The sequence below is a fragment of the Scatophagus argus genome, chromosome 9 (assembly GCF_020382885.2).
Source record: "Scatophagus argus isolate fScaArg1 chromosome 9, fScaArg1.pri, whole genome shotgun sequence".
Taxonomy (NCBI): domain Eukaryota; kingdom Metazoa; phylum Chordata; class Actinopteri; family Scatophagidae; genus Scatophagus; species Scatophagus argus.
The window spans coordinates 21,507,131-21,524,672 of NC_058501.1; the positions used below are offsets into that span (position 1 = coordinate 21,507,131).

The 17,542-nt window shown below is 44.4% G+C and overlaps 1 protein-coding gene across 3 annotated transcripts in view; it reads right to left on the reverse strand.

Annotated features, from left to right (window-relative positions):
- lmna (lamin A) overlaps nucleotides 1–11,637 on the reverse strand; it is a 31,493-nt gene extending 19,856 nt beyond the window's left edge. The window contains exons 1-4 of one of the 3 annotated variants that reach the window (XM_046400908.1): nucleotides 11,622–11,637; nucleotides 11,127–11,323; nucleotides 7,168–7,289; nucleotides 4,940–5,325 (exon numbers count right to left, since the gene is read on the reverse strand). In XM_046400908.1, the coding sequence (XP_046256864.1) occupies nucleotides 4,940–5,280 (341 nt within the window). In that variant the 5' untranslated portion in view covers nucleotides 5,281–5,325; nucleotides 7,168–7,289; nucleotides 11,127–11,323; nucleotides 11,622–11,637. Of the gene's footprint in view, nucleotides 1–4,939; nucleotides 5,326–7,167; nucleotides 7,293–11,126; nucleotides 11,401–11,621 lie in introns of those variants that run through there. The other 2 variants (XM_046400909.1, XM_046400910.1) reach the window with 2 other exon arrangements.
- Between the last annotated feature and the right edge of the window lie 5,905 nt (nucleotides 11,638–17,542).

Consider the following 17,542-nt stretch of genomic DNA (forward strand, 5'->3'; position numbering starts at 1 on the left):
GAGACAAACGCAGCCAGATGTTTTCCGCTGGCGCCGTGTTGTACTGATTACTGAAGCAGTCAATTAGGAATTAAGTGGTCAGACTTTCAGCTTCTGAAACTATTTCAAAACCATTGATTTAGCAAGATTAAAAGAACCTGGGAAGTTTGATTGACCTTTGATCCCTTTGATTGCACTAACCTGATGACAGCACATCTCACTCATTCATTTTATCTTTTGATTGCATAATCAGCCTTATAGATGTGAAAGGAATATGTGTACAGAATAATAACCCATAGTTTAGTCTTAAATTTTATTCTGAAGCTATAACCTCCTCACATTTTATCAGCTCAAACTGTTTTGATAGATAAGATTTTATGCCAAATATTGTCTGGTTCAGGCTTCTAAATTTTGTCTTGTGATAGCGAACTGAATCTCTTTGAGTCCTGGACTGTTGTTTGAATCCTAAAATATTTTTCTTCACTTCAGTCTGTCGTTGTAGGCGTCAAACTGATTTCTTATTGAGTACAGTGACATTCCCTTGGCAGAGTTAGTCTGAGAATGCAGAAGTATTTTCCCAGTCACTCCCAGTAAGAAAAGCAAAAACGGCACAGCGATGCACTGTTGCCACCCGACTGCTGAAAGAGAGCTTCACAGCAAAGGAATCTGAAGGCTTAACCGCCTGATCAGAAGTGCTTTGTAGAATCGCTCTTGTCCATTTTAGGAAAGGACTTTTGGAAGACAAAAATTGTCTCAACAACCTTTACACAAGCAGCTTGAACGAGTCCTCCTGCTGTCTGTAACAAGGCCCGATAATAGCACAAATGTACAACGTGTTAGCCAAACTTACACGTGTTACGCATCTAAAGTTTCCCTCGAGATAAATATAGAAATAGAAACTTTACTCAAGCGTCTGTGACTAATGTTTGACCACTTCTTATGACGTCCACCTCTGCAACCTCTTCCCCCTTTTCCCTCACAGGATACTGCTTGGCTAAATAACAAAAGCCTTTTGTTTATCACGTTGTGTGTGTTGCTTAGTGTGACTGTTTGCTTTTCTTTGTACCACAAACTGCCTACTGTGCAGCCCTGACATGACAAAATCATGTGACCTGTGGCAGAGGGCAAATACAGTCCCCAAATAGTACCAAGCAAAGGTCAAAATACAGATTTACATCTAAAAAAGGGCTGTCTGAGGAAAAGCAGTCCATTGGAAAACGAACTGAATCAAAGAGAACCGTGGGTGATTACAAGAGATGTAAACAAATAAATGATTTCACTGGTAAAATGAGTCATATTTTATGCGGGCTATACATAATATTCCATCCGATTCCAAGGAAATGTGAGTGTGCTCTATGATAAGTGCACTTCCTGCTGTGCTCTCTGATAGCTGCGACTGCCAGAAGTTGGCATCAGTATTCCTTCATGAGTCCATGAGCGCAGGATGAGAACATGCAGAGTTCGGCACTATTGTCTCATCCTTTAATTTCACCCTGCAGGACATGTTCGGCCACGTTGTGTCTGCACTTTTATTTAATTCGTCTTTGAGCACACTGCGAGAAAACGTGTGAGAGCTTCGTCTACCTGCCGCCACACCCTGAGCCACGCTGTGCCCGACAGGTGGGGCAAATCCCCGCTCTGGAAAAGGGCCTGGCTGTTTACTTTTCATCCTTATCTGTCTCATCCTTAACAGACAAACTTTGATAAAAAGGAGTTCAAAGATTATTGTTTTAGAGTTATAAACGGGCGTATAACACCTCAAGTACAATTAACCGGTCCTCCAAATAACAAATGTTTTCATTATCAGCTCACCTCTCTATTATTGTTAGTATTATTATATTATTATCGCGAGATCTGTTAAATAAGAGAAAATGGCCAATAAAAGCCAGAGTTGACATATTCGAATGAATGTTTTATTGCTACAGAAGTCAAATGATTAATCTGATTAATCAAAATGTATAAAATAATGCAGATAAAGTGAACTGCTGATGCGAAGTCTCATGGTGAATTAAAACCCTCCACTGGTCTGCCTGGGTGGAGCGTTAAGGGAGGAGTCAAGTCTCTGCCACTGATGTTCTCCCATGCAGGCTCATAATCCACAGCCAGCGGTACAGCTGGGGGTTAGGCTGGACACGAGACGCCACACAGACGCACTATTTCAGTATTCAAGAAGAGATGACTAAACTGAAGGCCTCGACGAACCTGTGAAGCAGCTCTGAAGCTCCTGCAGTAGCTCAAGGGCTCATATCTAGCATTTCCTGACCTGTTTTTTTTTCTCCTTGCACACCTGTCTCCAAGCTTTAGGTTTAGACTTCAGTTCACAGCACCACATTCCACCCACACCTGCTTTTGTCTGCAGTTTTGAATTATTTACAAGTCAAACAGTGCTGTCGGGGAAAACGGCCGGCCTCTCTGGCCCCAACAGCTTGAGGTTTTGGGGCTTGGGGGCAGAAGGTGGGGGTGGGGTGAGTGCATGTGTTGGTTGTGGTAGTTAGGCATACAAAGTTGTGTGTGTCAAAAGACGCAGTGTCATGCCTTTGGGCCGAACAGGTGTGTACACTCAACTGAAACGCGGTGACGGCTCCACCTGCTGCCGTGCGTTCTGTCCAACTTGAGGGGAACAAGCAAGGACATTAATGAAAAGTCAACACGCTGTGCGGCACGGCTGTCCAGCGTTTCCTGTGCCTCCGTCTGCTGCTGTCGCCACCCGAACTTCAGCTCGGCGGCAGGTCAAAGCAACCAGTCAGTGTGTATTAATAAACCTGATTCCCTTCGTCCAGTCAGCCCATTACAGAAGCCATGAAAAACCTCTGAGTCACCAACCCGTCACACGGCCGAAACAAGACTCTCAGGGGACCATGGCAACCAAACACCAAACATGCTGGCTGAACCTCAGCAGATACAGCCGGACTGAGCTGGACTGAGTGACTCTTTTGTACCACCCGGGTGTCAAAAGGGATCCGCCTTCGTGGGAAAACAATACAGCTGCAGGAACCGTTGCTACTTTTCCTGCCAAGTGGCTGCGGAATTAGAAGACACACAATGCGTTGTCGCGGAGGTGAACACAAAATTCAATAGCGCTCCTCTGTCGACGCTTACAAATTACATGCGGCTTTTTATCTGGTGCCCACAACATAGTGAACATCCTCGTCCACCTCCAGTACGAGCAAATTATTTACAAACCACAGACTGATGAGCACAGAGTACGAATGAGGCACATTAATTGCACCTTCCCTGCACGATTTTTACAGTTTTATTCATGTTTCGCACATGCCGCACTGACCCACTGAGTTTTGTGAACAGTCACACGAACACGCTTCACAGATCGCCTTCGATTAATGATGTCAACTCAGTGAGAAGAACCCAACGGCGCTAACGGGTGGAAAGCCCTGCCTGCCGTTTGCGTTCCTGTCGATGCTGCATCAGCACTCAAAATATAAACCTTGTTGAAATTCAGTTTTTAAAAAAGGCACGTCGAACGTGTAACGATGCAACAACCGGAGCACAGAACAAGAGGAGCACATGTAGTCTGGCGAGTGACTAAACTGGGGATGTACACATGTTTTATATAATCAGTAGCTTCGTTTTCTCAGATCCTTTTCAGTCCAAGCTGCACTTTGGCGAGATGTTGACACATTCCTCAACAGACTGTGCTGCAGACGTTCACCCACGTAGCTGAAAGCTCAGCTGAGGAAATCTCTGTCAACAAAAAACCTGCAGGTGAGACTCGTATTCACGCACTCAGTCCGCGTCTTAAAAAACATTGTAGGAATAATACAATCAATGCCTTCACCTGCTGTTAATTTACAAATCGCAATACGAGAAGTCTGTGTGTTGCCTTCCACCCTCTCTCTCTCTCTCTCTCTCTCTCTCTCACACACACACACACACACACACACACACACACACACACACCACACCTTCAGTGCAAGGCTGTCTCAATGTCTAAGTGACTTTTATGTGACTTTACTGGATATAACAAAGCATCACTTTCAACACACGTGTTACTTCACAGTGACTTTTGTTTGTTTGTTTGTTTCGTATAGATATGGTGGCAGTCAACAGAGCAGACTGTTTGTTAAAGGTGGAGCCCGTTCGTTCTGGAGGCGTGTCATTTCAAACATTCCCCGGGGATAAAAGTGACATAACTGTACTTGCTGACTGACGAGTCACACACACATCAGGAATGTCATCTGCAGTGTTACTGTCAGGGACGGCTCCGCTCCACATTCCTGCTAGAAAATTAGGGTGTTGCACCACCTCAGCTGCACTCAACAACAGCAGGTACGAGCTGGAGGCATCGCAGCACAAAAGGCAAAATTACAGCATTCACATCCACATGTTCAGTTGTTTTGACTGCAGCGCCGCCTTAACTGCTGCCAGTAGATGTTTTGGAAACACATTAACATTTTACAGTCAGTTTTAAAAAGGAACACAAAAGCAAAAACAAACCTACGTACAAAGTACACGGCAAGTACACGGACATACAGTGATGCCTTAACCGCGTCAGCACGAAGCATTTCACATGCAGTATTCTTATCTTACATTTGTGGCTTAACAGATCATAGACATTACTGGCCTAGCATATAATTTTCGTGCATCAAAGCCACAGGAGTTGGCAAAAGTTGCTGTGGGATAACTTGCCAAAAAAGGAAGGGAATTCCCCTACAGAGGAACCAGACAAATAAATGTTATGTCATCAATACTGCAACACTGAGACTCGCGGTTGTTCTGCTCAAAGTCTGTTTAATTCTGACGCATCAAACAGGCCGCTAAGAGAAGCGTTCACAGAAACATTAAGTACTAACTACAAGTTCTATGTAGTGGATGTTTATAATATATAATCATATGCTATACAACGACAGCGTGAACTGAATGTGTAGCCGCACCCTCTATGTGACATCACTACTGTAACAACGTCACTCTGCATCAAGCTCCACCCCCGACATGCTCCTCCTACCTGGCTTTGAGCTCCTTGTGCTCCTCCCTGATCTTGCTCAGCTCCAGCTGCAGGCGCGCTCGCTCCTTGGCCACCTGGTCCAGGGTCTTGCGGGCGTCGGCCAGCTCCGCCTCGTAGGCCGCCTTCATGCCCGACAAATCGCGGCTGACGGAGGACTCGGACTCGGTGATGCGCAGTCGAAGCCCGGCATTCTCCGCCTCCAGCGAGCGCACCTTGTCGATGTACACAGCCAGCCGGTCATTGAGGTTGCAGAGGTCCTCCTTCTCCTGGAGCCTGGTGATGCGGGCCGGGGAGACGGCGGCGGCACCGCGGCTGATGCGTTTCTGGCTCGGGGTTTCCATGGTAATAATGGCTCAGGAAGAGGTGTGGAGGGGGTGAGTCACTGGCTGTGGGGGAGGAGGGCGAGTAAAGAAGAGTTAATGAAAACCACAGCGTCTGGGCTGCCTGCCTTAGACACGCAGTGCACCAAATCACTGGCTGAATCACACGTTAAACTTTAATGGAAATGAAATGTTCCAGTCTTGCATAAGCCTGATCCTCGTCTGGGCAGCCTGCCTTCAGTGCTGGGTCTGCTCACAGTTCTGCATGATAATGTATCCCAAAATCCTTTTTCCACAGTCAGTAAGCACATCCATAACACTTCATTTAATAACTATCCTCCACTGTATTTGAATTGTATGAATGTGTGAAGGTAATGTGCAGGGGCAGAGCTCTTTCACAGGAATGCGATTTTTGTTTTTCTTGGTTCTTGTTTTTAGGTTTTTTTGGACAGAAACCCCCCTATTATTTCATGACAGAAGGCGCTACAGTTTTCCTGCCCCTTTTCCTGCTTTTAGTGCTCCTGATAATGTCCCTTATTCACACTGGCATTTTCACCACAAAGTGTAACACACTCATAACATACGCCTTGCTGTTCTCCCCTCTGTTTCCATTAAACTGTTCTAACAGTAGTCAAGACACTTCAATTCACTTCTGAGTAAACATATTTCCCACGAACGGCAACCCCCACCTTCGGCTCACACACAAGGCAATTTTTTTTTTTTTAATTAATTTTAAATTAATTACTCAAAATAAATAAAAACACGTCCCTCCTCCTCTGCTCTCCACAGAACGTTTTGGTGAAATGGTAGCAAACCACAAAAAAATCTCTTAAGTAAGTGCTTACACCAGTTTACTACTCATCGAGTTGTGCAGCGATCATCTAGCCCACACCAGCTTGCACAAGCACCAATCACAATATCAGAGCACTGACTCATAGTTTAAACAAAAACTGCAGGATGCCTCGATAAGGGCAGGAACCCACATTGCTGCTGATTGTGAAATGAATAATTAGAAGAACTGCGTTACTGCGTTTCTGTCACCGAGCTGTCACTTTAATTTTACATTTTCGGCTACGTTTGAAAATGCAGGAGAGAAAAACTGAAACTTTTTGAAATCTTCAAGCGGCTACGTGTCCAAGAGGGTAAAACTGGCAGGAGGACAATTTCTCTGCATATCAGCGAGCTCCATATTGCAATTATGGATGAGGCCTCCAACAATACTAAAAAACACATCAGCATTGTCATTATCAACTGAGATGAGGCCAAAGAGGCGTGACTGAAGAACTACTGCTCCTCACAACCCAACAGCCCCGTCCCACTGAATGGCGGGATTGCCCACTTCAGTTCGGTTAGCAGTGGGCGGATGCACCAAACTTTGCCATCCAACTCCTTTACCAAAAGTGCACGCAATGACGTGCACGCATGATGCTTGCACACGCCCACAAGGGCAGACCCATACACTCGTACAAGCACTCTCTTGACTAACGTTGAATAAATGAAGCATCCATTTAAGCTCCCAAAATGTGCCGAGTTTTAACAGGTGCTGCCCGAGGTCCCACTCCTCGACACCAGCCGGCAGCAAAACGAGCTACAACTTTTAAAAAGTTACAAAAAAGTTGCTCCGCACAACTCCTTGGCATAACCAAAAAAAATTTGATAAACAGCTCTGAGTGATCAAATGAAACAAGCAGCACAGCACGGCCACACCACCCGTCAGTGCAACCGACACTAACATTCAGGAGCAAAGTGTGAGGAAGCTCTCTGAGTCTTACCTCGGCTGTTTGAGAAGCTTGTGGCTGCAGCCTGCTGAAGGGACTAAAAAGTGAGAGTACGAGACCTTTCTGGAAGTTAACCTGCTAGTCTGTGAGAGTGTGTGTGTGTGTGTGTGTGTGTGTGTGTGTGCCGTACCCCAGACGAGTGTAGAGAAGAGGATCCGTTGAATAATGCAGTCTCGTTCTGTAGTGGTGGGTGTGTGCGCCGTTGGCTCGTGCCCTGAACTGCTCTCTTCTTCTCTGCTGCACATGTACCTTCTGCTTTAGAGAGGGGGAAAAAAAAGAGGAGGCGGGAGCACCAGAGAGAGGGGAGGGTGGGGCGGTGAGGAGGAGTCAGACTAGAAAGACTGTGTGTGTGTCAATGTGGACACACACACTGAGCAGCTGCTGGGCTTTATCTCCCCTGCACTGGCCCTATCTTCTCCTTTCTCATTTCACCCAGACAGAGCTCTCGCAGACGGGCTGACCTCAGCGGCTGGTGCAAGTGGTCTGTCAATAAGACGCGGTGACACCGATGATACCGAGCAGCTCCCAGGTGGGTGAAAGTGTGCGAATGTGCCGATCTCACTCACTGCTGCTGCTGCTGCTGCTATCCAACAATACATTCCTAACACACTTCTCTGGTCGCAAAAGACCGCTGTGACAGCAGAACACACGGAGGAAGGAATGTCTGTTTGAGTTTCATAAGACAACAGAAGAAAGAAAAGAAAAGAAAAGCCTCTCTGCTTCGACAGAGATGACCTCGGCACACGCAAAATCACCACGGTCAAACAAAAACAAAGCACACAGAGGTTATTCATCACCTCCTACTGGGGTCCTGCTGTTATCCGTGGCAGAAAAACAAGATGTCAGTAAACTCATCCAGAGAGTCCAAGGAGGAAAAAGTCCACAACTCTTTTGCATTGTATTCCCAGTGACAGACGGGATAAATCCCACAAGACATCTTCAAAGTCTAAAGGTCTGACACTCAGAACCAGGCTGATTCTGCTCTATTTATTTCCTCGGGGTGGAGTTAATGGAATCACAGGTCCAATCAAGTTCTGATGCAGGGGAAAAAGACGTTTTCTGTGTGTGTGTGTGTGTGTGTGTATGTATCTCCTCACCATGGAAATCAATGTTAGTCCATTCATGAGAGTGCAAGTGTGTGTGTGTGTGTGGTTAAATAAGGGGCATGCAGCATCTCTGTTTTTGGGCATGGGGCAGGCTCGGTGGCTAAGGGAGTATCCTGGCTTCAGTGTGGCCTTCCAGTGGAAAGGAGCCGTCAGCCTCTGAGTCACACTTTGCTTTTGCAAACAGCTCACTTGTTCAGCCTCCACCTCCTCTCCACCTCCCTCTCTCTCCCTCTCTTTTTCTTTGTCTCGCCACTTCGTTTTTTCTTTCAGTCCTCGTGTTTCCATGGGAGTCACGGTAAGACAAGAACGCCTGGCAAGCAGCTCAAACAAGCATTTTCAACGAGCTTTTCCACAACTCCACAACTCTTCTTCCCATTTTCTTGCGTCGTCTGCGTGCACAAGCAACAATTAAACTCACATCACGTCTTCTGCAGGCGATGCACAACCACAGCAACATAAAAACTTTGTTCACACTCCATAAAAGCAAAATAAGAGAGAAGAAAACAGTCGTCAAGGGCTGCAAGTCATGATCATCTTCATTATTTTGCTGTCAGAAAATTACCAAAAAAAAACCCAACAACAAAACAGGATTTTCAACACGATTTCCCACAGCCCAACGTGACGCATTCAAATTCGAAATTGCTTGCTTCGTCCAGCCAACAGTCCACAACCCAAAGATATTCAGTTACAATGACGTTAAAACTGACAAAAGCAGAAAATATTCACAGCAAAAGAAACTAATATTCAAATACTTTGGCAGTTGATTCAATTAGGTTAAAAACAAGCTTTTGATAAATTGTCACACAGCCAGCCGATTCATTTTTCCAGTAATTTTCACAGTCATGCATTTGGATCTCTGCTCTTATCAGCCGGGATGTTCGCCTGTGAAACGACTGTCTGACCTGTGACAACCAGAGGAAGCTTTTCAAACACATCCCCCACCGCGAGTTAATAACTGCAGACCTTTTATTTATTTATTTTGTTTGTTTGTTTTGAGGTGCTGCTTTAACTGATGACGCGTGGCAAACGAAAAAAAAAGAAAACCAACTACAAACCATTCAAGTCTGTCTGACACACAGCTGAGGTCTGAATCCCAAATGCATTCATCGAGACAGGAACAGGCATGGCAGACAGTGATGCAACTAACCCCACAAGACAAGAACTGAACAATGTGTTGCCAGTCAGTTTTTTTTCCAATCCCTGCTTCCCTCTTTTCTCTCTCCCTGCCCTCATGGCTTTCCAACCAGGCAGCACAAACAGGGCGTCGTCCATTGTGCAATCTGAAGGTTTTATTTCTCCACTAGGATTTGACAAATGACATACAAGAATTGTATGAATGACAAAGAAGAATTTCAGCCGGTCTGCTGTGGGAAGCAGCTCTTAACAGCAAAGGAAGCTGCAATAAACAGCTCGCACGTGCAATGCTGGACATACAAAAGCTCCTCTTTTTCATCCCTCATCGCCTTCTCTCCATTTGTGTCACGTCTTGATCAATTTTTCCACAAGACGTGACAGAGCAACAACGACCAATCGGGACAGTTTGAAAACTCACAGAAGCATCGATCGTCCATTTGACAAAACCAGCAGCAGAGTCACTCAGAAACACGTCGGCCATGTCGGCCTTGAATCTGCACCTCAGCAGCAGCTGCAGTTTTGAAACGAGTCTGAACTGCCTTGGGAGCAGATAAGGAGATCAACTACAAACACATTTCACAATCAAGCAACAATATTAGTTTGAAGGTTCTGACTGATTCCAACATGTACTGCAATGCTTTTTGTTTTGGTTACCATGCAAACTATTCTAATCGTCGTCGCCATCATCATCACAGCAGCCCTCGGTCTTTTGTAAATTAATTTTAGAATTGTTCATGATGTGCAGGAAACGTGGAATAATTATTTTTTCTGTGCGTTATCACTGCAGAGAGACGCTTTTCTTCTCTTGGGTGGGTCTAGACAGACATAAACCACAATGGAGGAAGGATCAGAGGAGTGACTCATTACTTCAATCAGTAATATGAGGAAGTAAACGTCCCGCAGGGATACTGAGGAAACTGTGGATGGGACAGCCCAGAGAGAATAATCCTCAGTGACGGAGGGTTTGGAAATCTTACACTTAAGAACAAGTCGAAGTATTTTCACCTAACTTTAACATTTTGATTTGACTTTAGAATCTTCTGCTCCACTACAGTTCACAGTATGAATACGTGCTTTTTACTGCACTACATTCGTTTGAGTTGCGTTTCAGATTAAGATTTCCAAAACATTTGAACATATAAATGAAGTACTGGTATACCACGTGTTTTTATTCTACTGTTTGGGTTCTTTTTTGTTACATTTCCCTCATTTTAATCTCTAGTGTGCTGATTACTGTCTCATTATCAGCTTGACAGCCATCTGTGAGTCACTCTCAGTCGTGCCAGCCTGTTCGTAAGGTGCTGTACAAATAAAGTTTCAAGTTTGATTGATAGATCACAGCCAGCTAAATACTGATGCAGCCATTTGTGCACATGTGCTGTCTTAGTCTTAACCTGCAATAATACGTCATAATTTATCCTGATAGTTTGTTTTGTTACTGTAAGTATATATATATGTATACATGTATAAAGTACGTGGAGATGGAAACACCTCAAAACTGCACCATAAGGACAGTGTTTGACTCATAATGCTCCACCAGAGTCTGTGAGACACTGACAGACTGGCTCCAGAGACTCCATCCTTGCTCTCTTGATGAATGACGCTGCAGCTCCCGGCACACTGAGCCCCTCTGGCGCCCCCTGTCGGCCCCTGCTGCCTGTCAAGTCATCCACAAAGCACTGGGAAGACACTAAGCGCCATCCACCGGTCAACACGCGGAATGAAAACTTGTGGGCGACATTTCTCAGCACGGGTCACAGAGTTCATCTGCCACACAAAAGCACCGAACCAAAACACAACGCATACCAGCACAAAGATGATCCTACTGCGACATGTACGGACGTCTTACCGTCTCTCTCTCTCTGGGAAGGAATGAAGCTTTTCCGCAGTCGTTTAACACGTGTCCCTTCTTTCCACGGTCACAGTTGACCTTTCAAAAATGTCCACAGTCCAGTTAATCATGATATTATCCACTGGGCCGGGGTTTTCTCAGGGCAAATCGATGAAGCAGAACTCCTGCGAGCCCGGCCAGCAGCCGACAGCCACCTGCAAATCAACACAGTTGATTAGGCTGCCAATCTCCGCTAATTACAATGCAGCCTACATGCGCCACCTGGCGGCCATCATTGACGCCTCGCTCGGTCGTATGTTGAAATGATTTTTAGCTGGGGAGCATTTGAAGTGAAGGCAGGTGAAGTTTGGAGAAAACAAAATAAAAATATGTACACACGTCGGAGGAGGCTTGAAGTAACCTGGGTGCTACAGAAATCTACACTGATGGGTCACAGATCCTGAGTTCACGTCACAATTCAGATACCTGCCATCACAACAGTCACCAACTCACTTTGAATGAATCCTCTGAGCACAACAACAGTGGTGTTCATTTCACTCGGGGACCCCACCCCCACTACGCAGAGCCCTCAGGGCCCCCCCTCCTTCGTGGACCCCACTTTGGCAATGATTGATACACTGACCTGAACCGGGTTTCACATGAATTGATAATTTAATTAAACTGGCAGCCAGGAAGAGCCATACAACCATTCCTCAAGGCAACTACACCAGCAGGACCGCCACTATCAAGCCGTACAGATGGCCCAGTTGAATAGTGCAGTCGGTTTAATTCCCCGTGATCCCAAACTCATTCTGAACACAAACAAAAAGCTCAAATTAAAAACAACTGAGGGGTGCTGCTGGAGATATTTTACAGAGCTCATGGTGGGGATGCTTATCATTATGTAACAGCTGAACATGAATTTTACATGACCTATGTTACCGAGCTGTAAATGGTTTGTTTACATTCATAATGTTCCTAAATGATAGAACAGGACTGTGGGTCACTTGGCGACATCATGATCTCTGAGAAAATAAGACCTGAGAATGTTGTTGTGTTTGTGGCCCGCTGTGGAACTAAAACTGTGCCTTCCGGGCAGAATTAGTCTGTCATCTGTAACTCTGCATAATCCGGCTAACATAGATGTACAGTTTTTGACGCATTAGTATAAAACTGCACACTTCAAAATGTCCCGTTGGCACAACCAAACCCACAAAACAACACCAGTGTTGGAGCTTTCAGGGCACAAAAATGGGTCCAAACAGCAAACGTGCAATCAAATCTTTAAATATCACAGTTTTTATATATATTGTCGGTAATTCCTGCTGTGCTTGAGCCATTGTACCGAAATTTCGTTTGTGATGAAAATCCAAATGACAAATAAAGAAAGTCTAAGTCTAAGTCTAAGTCTACAGAAGTGCCACATTAAAAACTAAAAGTACTATCAGCATCCAAAGTAAAAGTACACGTGTGCTAACTGACCCTTTCTGACTGTTACGTTTTCATATGTCAGACTTACCGGCATGTTAATGTTGTAGCTGCTGGAGTTGACTTTATTCATTTAGCTCAGTTTGGTTCACTTCAGTTGAGTGTATTCAAAGGGGTTATCGAGGACACGATGAATGCTGGAGGCAGCGTGCTGAAAAGTAAATGTTTTTCTGGGCTTTTCCCTTTTTATTATCATTATTATTATTATTATCATGTTTTTTTCATATTGACATGAGATTTCTAAAGGAAATAATCAATCTTGTTGGGGGCAGAAGTTGTTTGATCATTTGTCACATTATACTTGGTCAAAATTAGACTAAGTCTAGATTAATATCTCTTTGAAATAATACTGGCAGTTAGCAAGAAAGTCATCATGCAGAAAACGCCGCAGGCTCACCCTCCAACGCAGGATGAACGGAGCGTATTTATATATATATATATATAAAGATCAATAAAATTAAAGTTTCTTTGCTTTGCCAGGATAATTTACTCCATCACCCAGTGACTCCATCAGTACTGCTGTGTGCAAACATACATGACACTGCAAGATGTCCTGTAGTGCAGCGTTTCTTGCGAGTTTTATAAATTTAATGTCCACAATGTGTAAACTCTTGGCTTCATTACAAAACATTAAAAAGTTTATTAAAATATTGCATATTTTTAAGTATAAAAAAAATATTCTGCAAGGTTACCATTAAATATTGCCATTAGTTAATTATAGTGGAGAATAAACCACACAATTTCCCAAATGTAGTGGAGTTTAAGTACTAAGCAGCGGTGAAAGAAGTATTCAAAACCTCTGCCTGAGTGAAAGCAGAAATACCACAATATAAAAAAGTACAAAACAGTAGCAGAAAAATGTACTTAAAGTAAATATGAAGTACTTCAAAGGACCACTTGTTACAAATATAAATGCATTAATGTGCACACATCTTGTTGGTTGAACAGGACATAATTTCACCAACTTCGTGCACTTTGTTTAATCTAAAACATAAAACACATTACATATAAGCCAACTGTATATTTCGCATGCAAAATCTTGTGGAGTAAAATGCACAACATTTATCTCCAGCCACGATGAAAATACTCAGTAAAGTACAAATACTTTTGAATTAAACTTGAGTACTGCAATGATATTAAATAGCAGTGCAGTTTATCTACATTTTGTGCTTGTCATATAAAAAAATCTTAAAGCACACTTGAGCTGCATCATGTGCCGTCAGGTTTGAGAGGGTTTTAACTCTAACAAGCCGTCATAATTCAGTGACAACCTTTTCTTCACTCAAACCCGACCCGACCAGTAACCTCACAGCGTGGCGCTGGTCGCGTGACCTAATCCTTTTGCAGATTAGATGTTTCACCGTGCACAGCAAAAGCAATATCTGAATCAAATGACAGTAAAACCAACGCCAAGAAGAAAGTGAAGCCGGACTCTCGAGTTCAAAGCTCCGTGTGACGTGTGTGAGATCACCGCCGTACGGGAAGCAAGTGGGGTGAGGTGAGTCTTACTCATCACTAGGCGTGTCACTTGCTGTGCAGCATCAATGTGATTAGAGAGATGGGTGGTGGTGGTGGTGGTGGTGGAGGGGGTGGGGGAGAGAGATGACCTAATACCCGTAAAAAGCAATGAAGTCATACTACCTGACTCATATTCCCAGCTGACACCAGCTCTCCCAATCACAACATCCCAGTGTGTGTGTGTGTGTGTGTGCGTGTGTGTGTGTGCGTGCGTGTGTGTGTGTGCAGGTCAACAGCTTCATATATGTGTGAGCATTTCACAGCAGGTGGTTGCCTCTGTGTCTGCAAAGTAAACAAAATCACACGTTGTGGCGTGCAGAGTTTAAAGACGTAAAAAGTGCTGACACGTCCTCCACATGAGGATTCACACACACACATGCGAAACCCATCCACAAGGATTCTGGTGACTTAATGCTCAGGTATCAAACTAAAATGTAAGGATTTGCTTTTTGTTCAGTTTCAGATCATATAAAGTTGAATATCTCTTTCTTCTGGACTTCTGGTCAGATTTTTCCAATTTTTCCACATTTTATAGACCAAATAATAAATTGGCTATTTTAAAAAAAAAACAGGTTAATCGGTAATAATTCAACAAAATCACCAGTTAACGCAATAAAAACAGCCAAAGTTGGGGATGAGACGACACTTGTAGCTGCTGCGGGTCACAAATCCCCAGGCATTGTAAAGAAGTGAATAAGCATACCCAATAGGATTGAAGCCAATGTGGAATGAAAGCCTGGGTTTGAATTGAATTACTTCACAGTCTCCATGGCAAGACTTGTCTCAGATTACCCAAAGACAACGTGGTTTTAAACAACACGAAGCTTCAGTTTTTGGTAAAAGGTTTAGCTTGGTGGATGGAGTGGAGTTTGGATTGAAAAGGCCTCATTATACGAGTCCCTGCAAGACGATCAACCTGCAGGAAAATAAATGAAACAAACTGGTGATTGTACATGAGGTTAGGTCAGTCGATTCAACAGCTGGGATGAGTTTTTGCATTTTAAAGGTGGGCCACCACCTCCAACCTGCTTTCTGTCCATTTTCCATTGGTTGCTTTTCTTTATTTTTGTGTTTAGGATATCATAATTGTGTGCAGTCTGTCTCTGTGTGTCTGTATTTGCCACCATGGCCTGTTCTCCCTTTAAATAAAAAGTAGAAAAACAAATCCACATGAGCAAACAAACAAACAAACAAAGTGAGAAAACATGGGAGGGAAAACACCCCACACAAAGTGGCCTGTGCGTTTAGTGTTTCGTTTGTTCAGCTGATTGACTTCAGGCCTCTCTCGGCTTATGAGCACAAGATGTGGTAGCATTTGCATGAGGTCTTACATCATCCCAGAGAGCCCGTCCACTGTGGTATCAGCACGTGGTGCTTAGCCAACATATCCCTTTGTGCTCGCAGAAGCCTCATTCAAGTGACAGCGGGACACCAGCAAAGTCCTGAAAAGGACATCTGGCCATGGAAGTCGGAGGGATGTCCTTTAGGGATTCTCAGACATGTCTTTACAGCCTATTAAGCTCGTCCTCCTTGAAAGACAGACACTGTCCATAGGTGAGAGCAATATTTGCCTGGGCTCTTGGACAAAGAGATTTGTATGCGCCTCTGTGGCGTAGTAAACCCACCGCATTTCCCCAAAGATGCGAGTCAGCCTTTCATCGGGGGGAAAAAGGAGAAGCAGCACTACTGTGATGACCAGATGGTCAAGATCATTGAGTGTTTTGTGTGCAAGTAACACGACCTCAGCACTGTGGGTTTCACAAGTCTCCTGCAGCTAACACACACACACACACACAGAAACAGAAGTATACAAATGACAATCGTAGCCCACAGCTATAGGTAATGAGGTCCAAATGAAAACCAGAACCTGCTGTGGTCCATTCAAAGCCCTAACAAGCCATCATAATTCAAAAGGTTTAGTTCAGGGTCACAGGGGTTATGAGCTACAGCAGCATTGTCAATCAGGCCTCCAAAAGGCCACACCAAACTCACATAACCAGACAGAGAGGGGTGTGTCGAAGGGGAGGAAACACTATCCCGGATCCATGTTTCTTATTGATTGGGCCTGCTGGACTCTCAGCGGAGCCTTTCTTAATGGAGCCAGACGACCTCTTGGACAAACAGGCATACTCGGTGCACCACTCAGATGCCGGCCCTTGTGTGGTGATCATCCCCATCCCAACCATGCTTTCACCCAATCCTCTGGCCTCTCCAGTGGGGTGGGGTGGGGATTGGGGGCAGACCCCCTGGGTCCACCCTCTGGTCCTTCATGCATCACGCGATCCTGCTCTCCTTCCTGCTGCTGTTTGTCCATGTTATTGGGCGGAGTGGGGATGTTTTAATCCTGGATTCATACCGGGAGTCTCTCTGTGAGTTCTCATCTGCAACTCACCCTTTGGGGGAACGAAACCCTTCCTGATTGGCACCCAGCGAGCGCGTCTAGACTATGATTATGCATGTAAATACACCTGCTCTATCATCCTGGTGCCATTTTATCACAACATTTATATTTTATTCTATTTTCAGACGTGGTGTTTGGAAATTTGTCATTATATTGTTGCTCCACTCTATGTGTTATTAAAAGGCAGAAGACGTTCTCACTAGAAATGCTAAAATATTCATGCTGAGTCTCTCTTAGAGTCACATGCCACACTCAGTCTGTCATATAAGCACAAGTGGAAGATTGTGTGTGTGTGTGTGTGTGTTTGTTTTTGTTATTACAGTTTTGCAGTCACAGTCTGGGAAAACACCACATATGATGGAAAACAATAAATTAAATTGTAACGGCTGGGGTTAAAATGCACAAGTAATCTATGGCGTGAATTTCAACACCACCCCTGGGAAAACAAAGCACACACACTGTGAGGTCTCACTGAAATTTAATCCCAGCTGTAATTCATATATAAACATCAAGTTCAGCGTTTCCCTAAACACGTGTGTGAAATAATGTGGATGGCGAAGCGGTGGAGCATCTGATGTTTTCTCAGGGTAAACATCCCCCCAGAGTTTGCCTTGTCACTCAGGTAGCCTCAGACACACACTCACTGTACATCCCAACATGCATCCACACAGATGGTAACGACAGGCTCAGCTCGAGTTAGACTGACACTCCGAGGAGGCTGAAAACACGGACATCAGTTGTTGTTCAGCACTGCGTGGCAATTTCCACACCAGTCCAATGTTTTCTCAAAGCTTCATTGATGGTGGGGACCCAAGTGTAATGAAGATTTACAACTCAGTAAGAACATTATTCTGTCACATGAGGAACGTCTCGGCTCTCCCCACACACTGACACGAGTCCTTATTTATTCACTGTGGATAAATGAAATTTAAAAAAAAAGGGTTTGAAGAGGTTTTAATGCCAATCCACTGAAGTTGCAGGCACTTGGCTACCTGTTTGAAACCTTAAAAAAATCTCCAAATGGGGG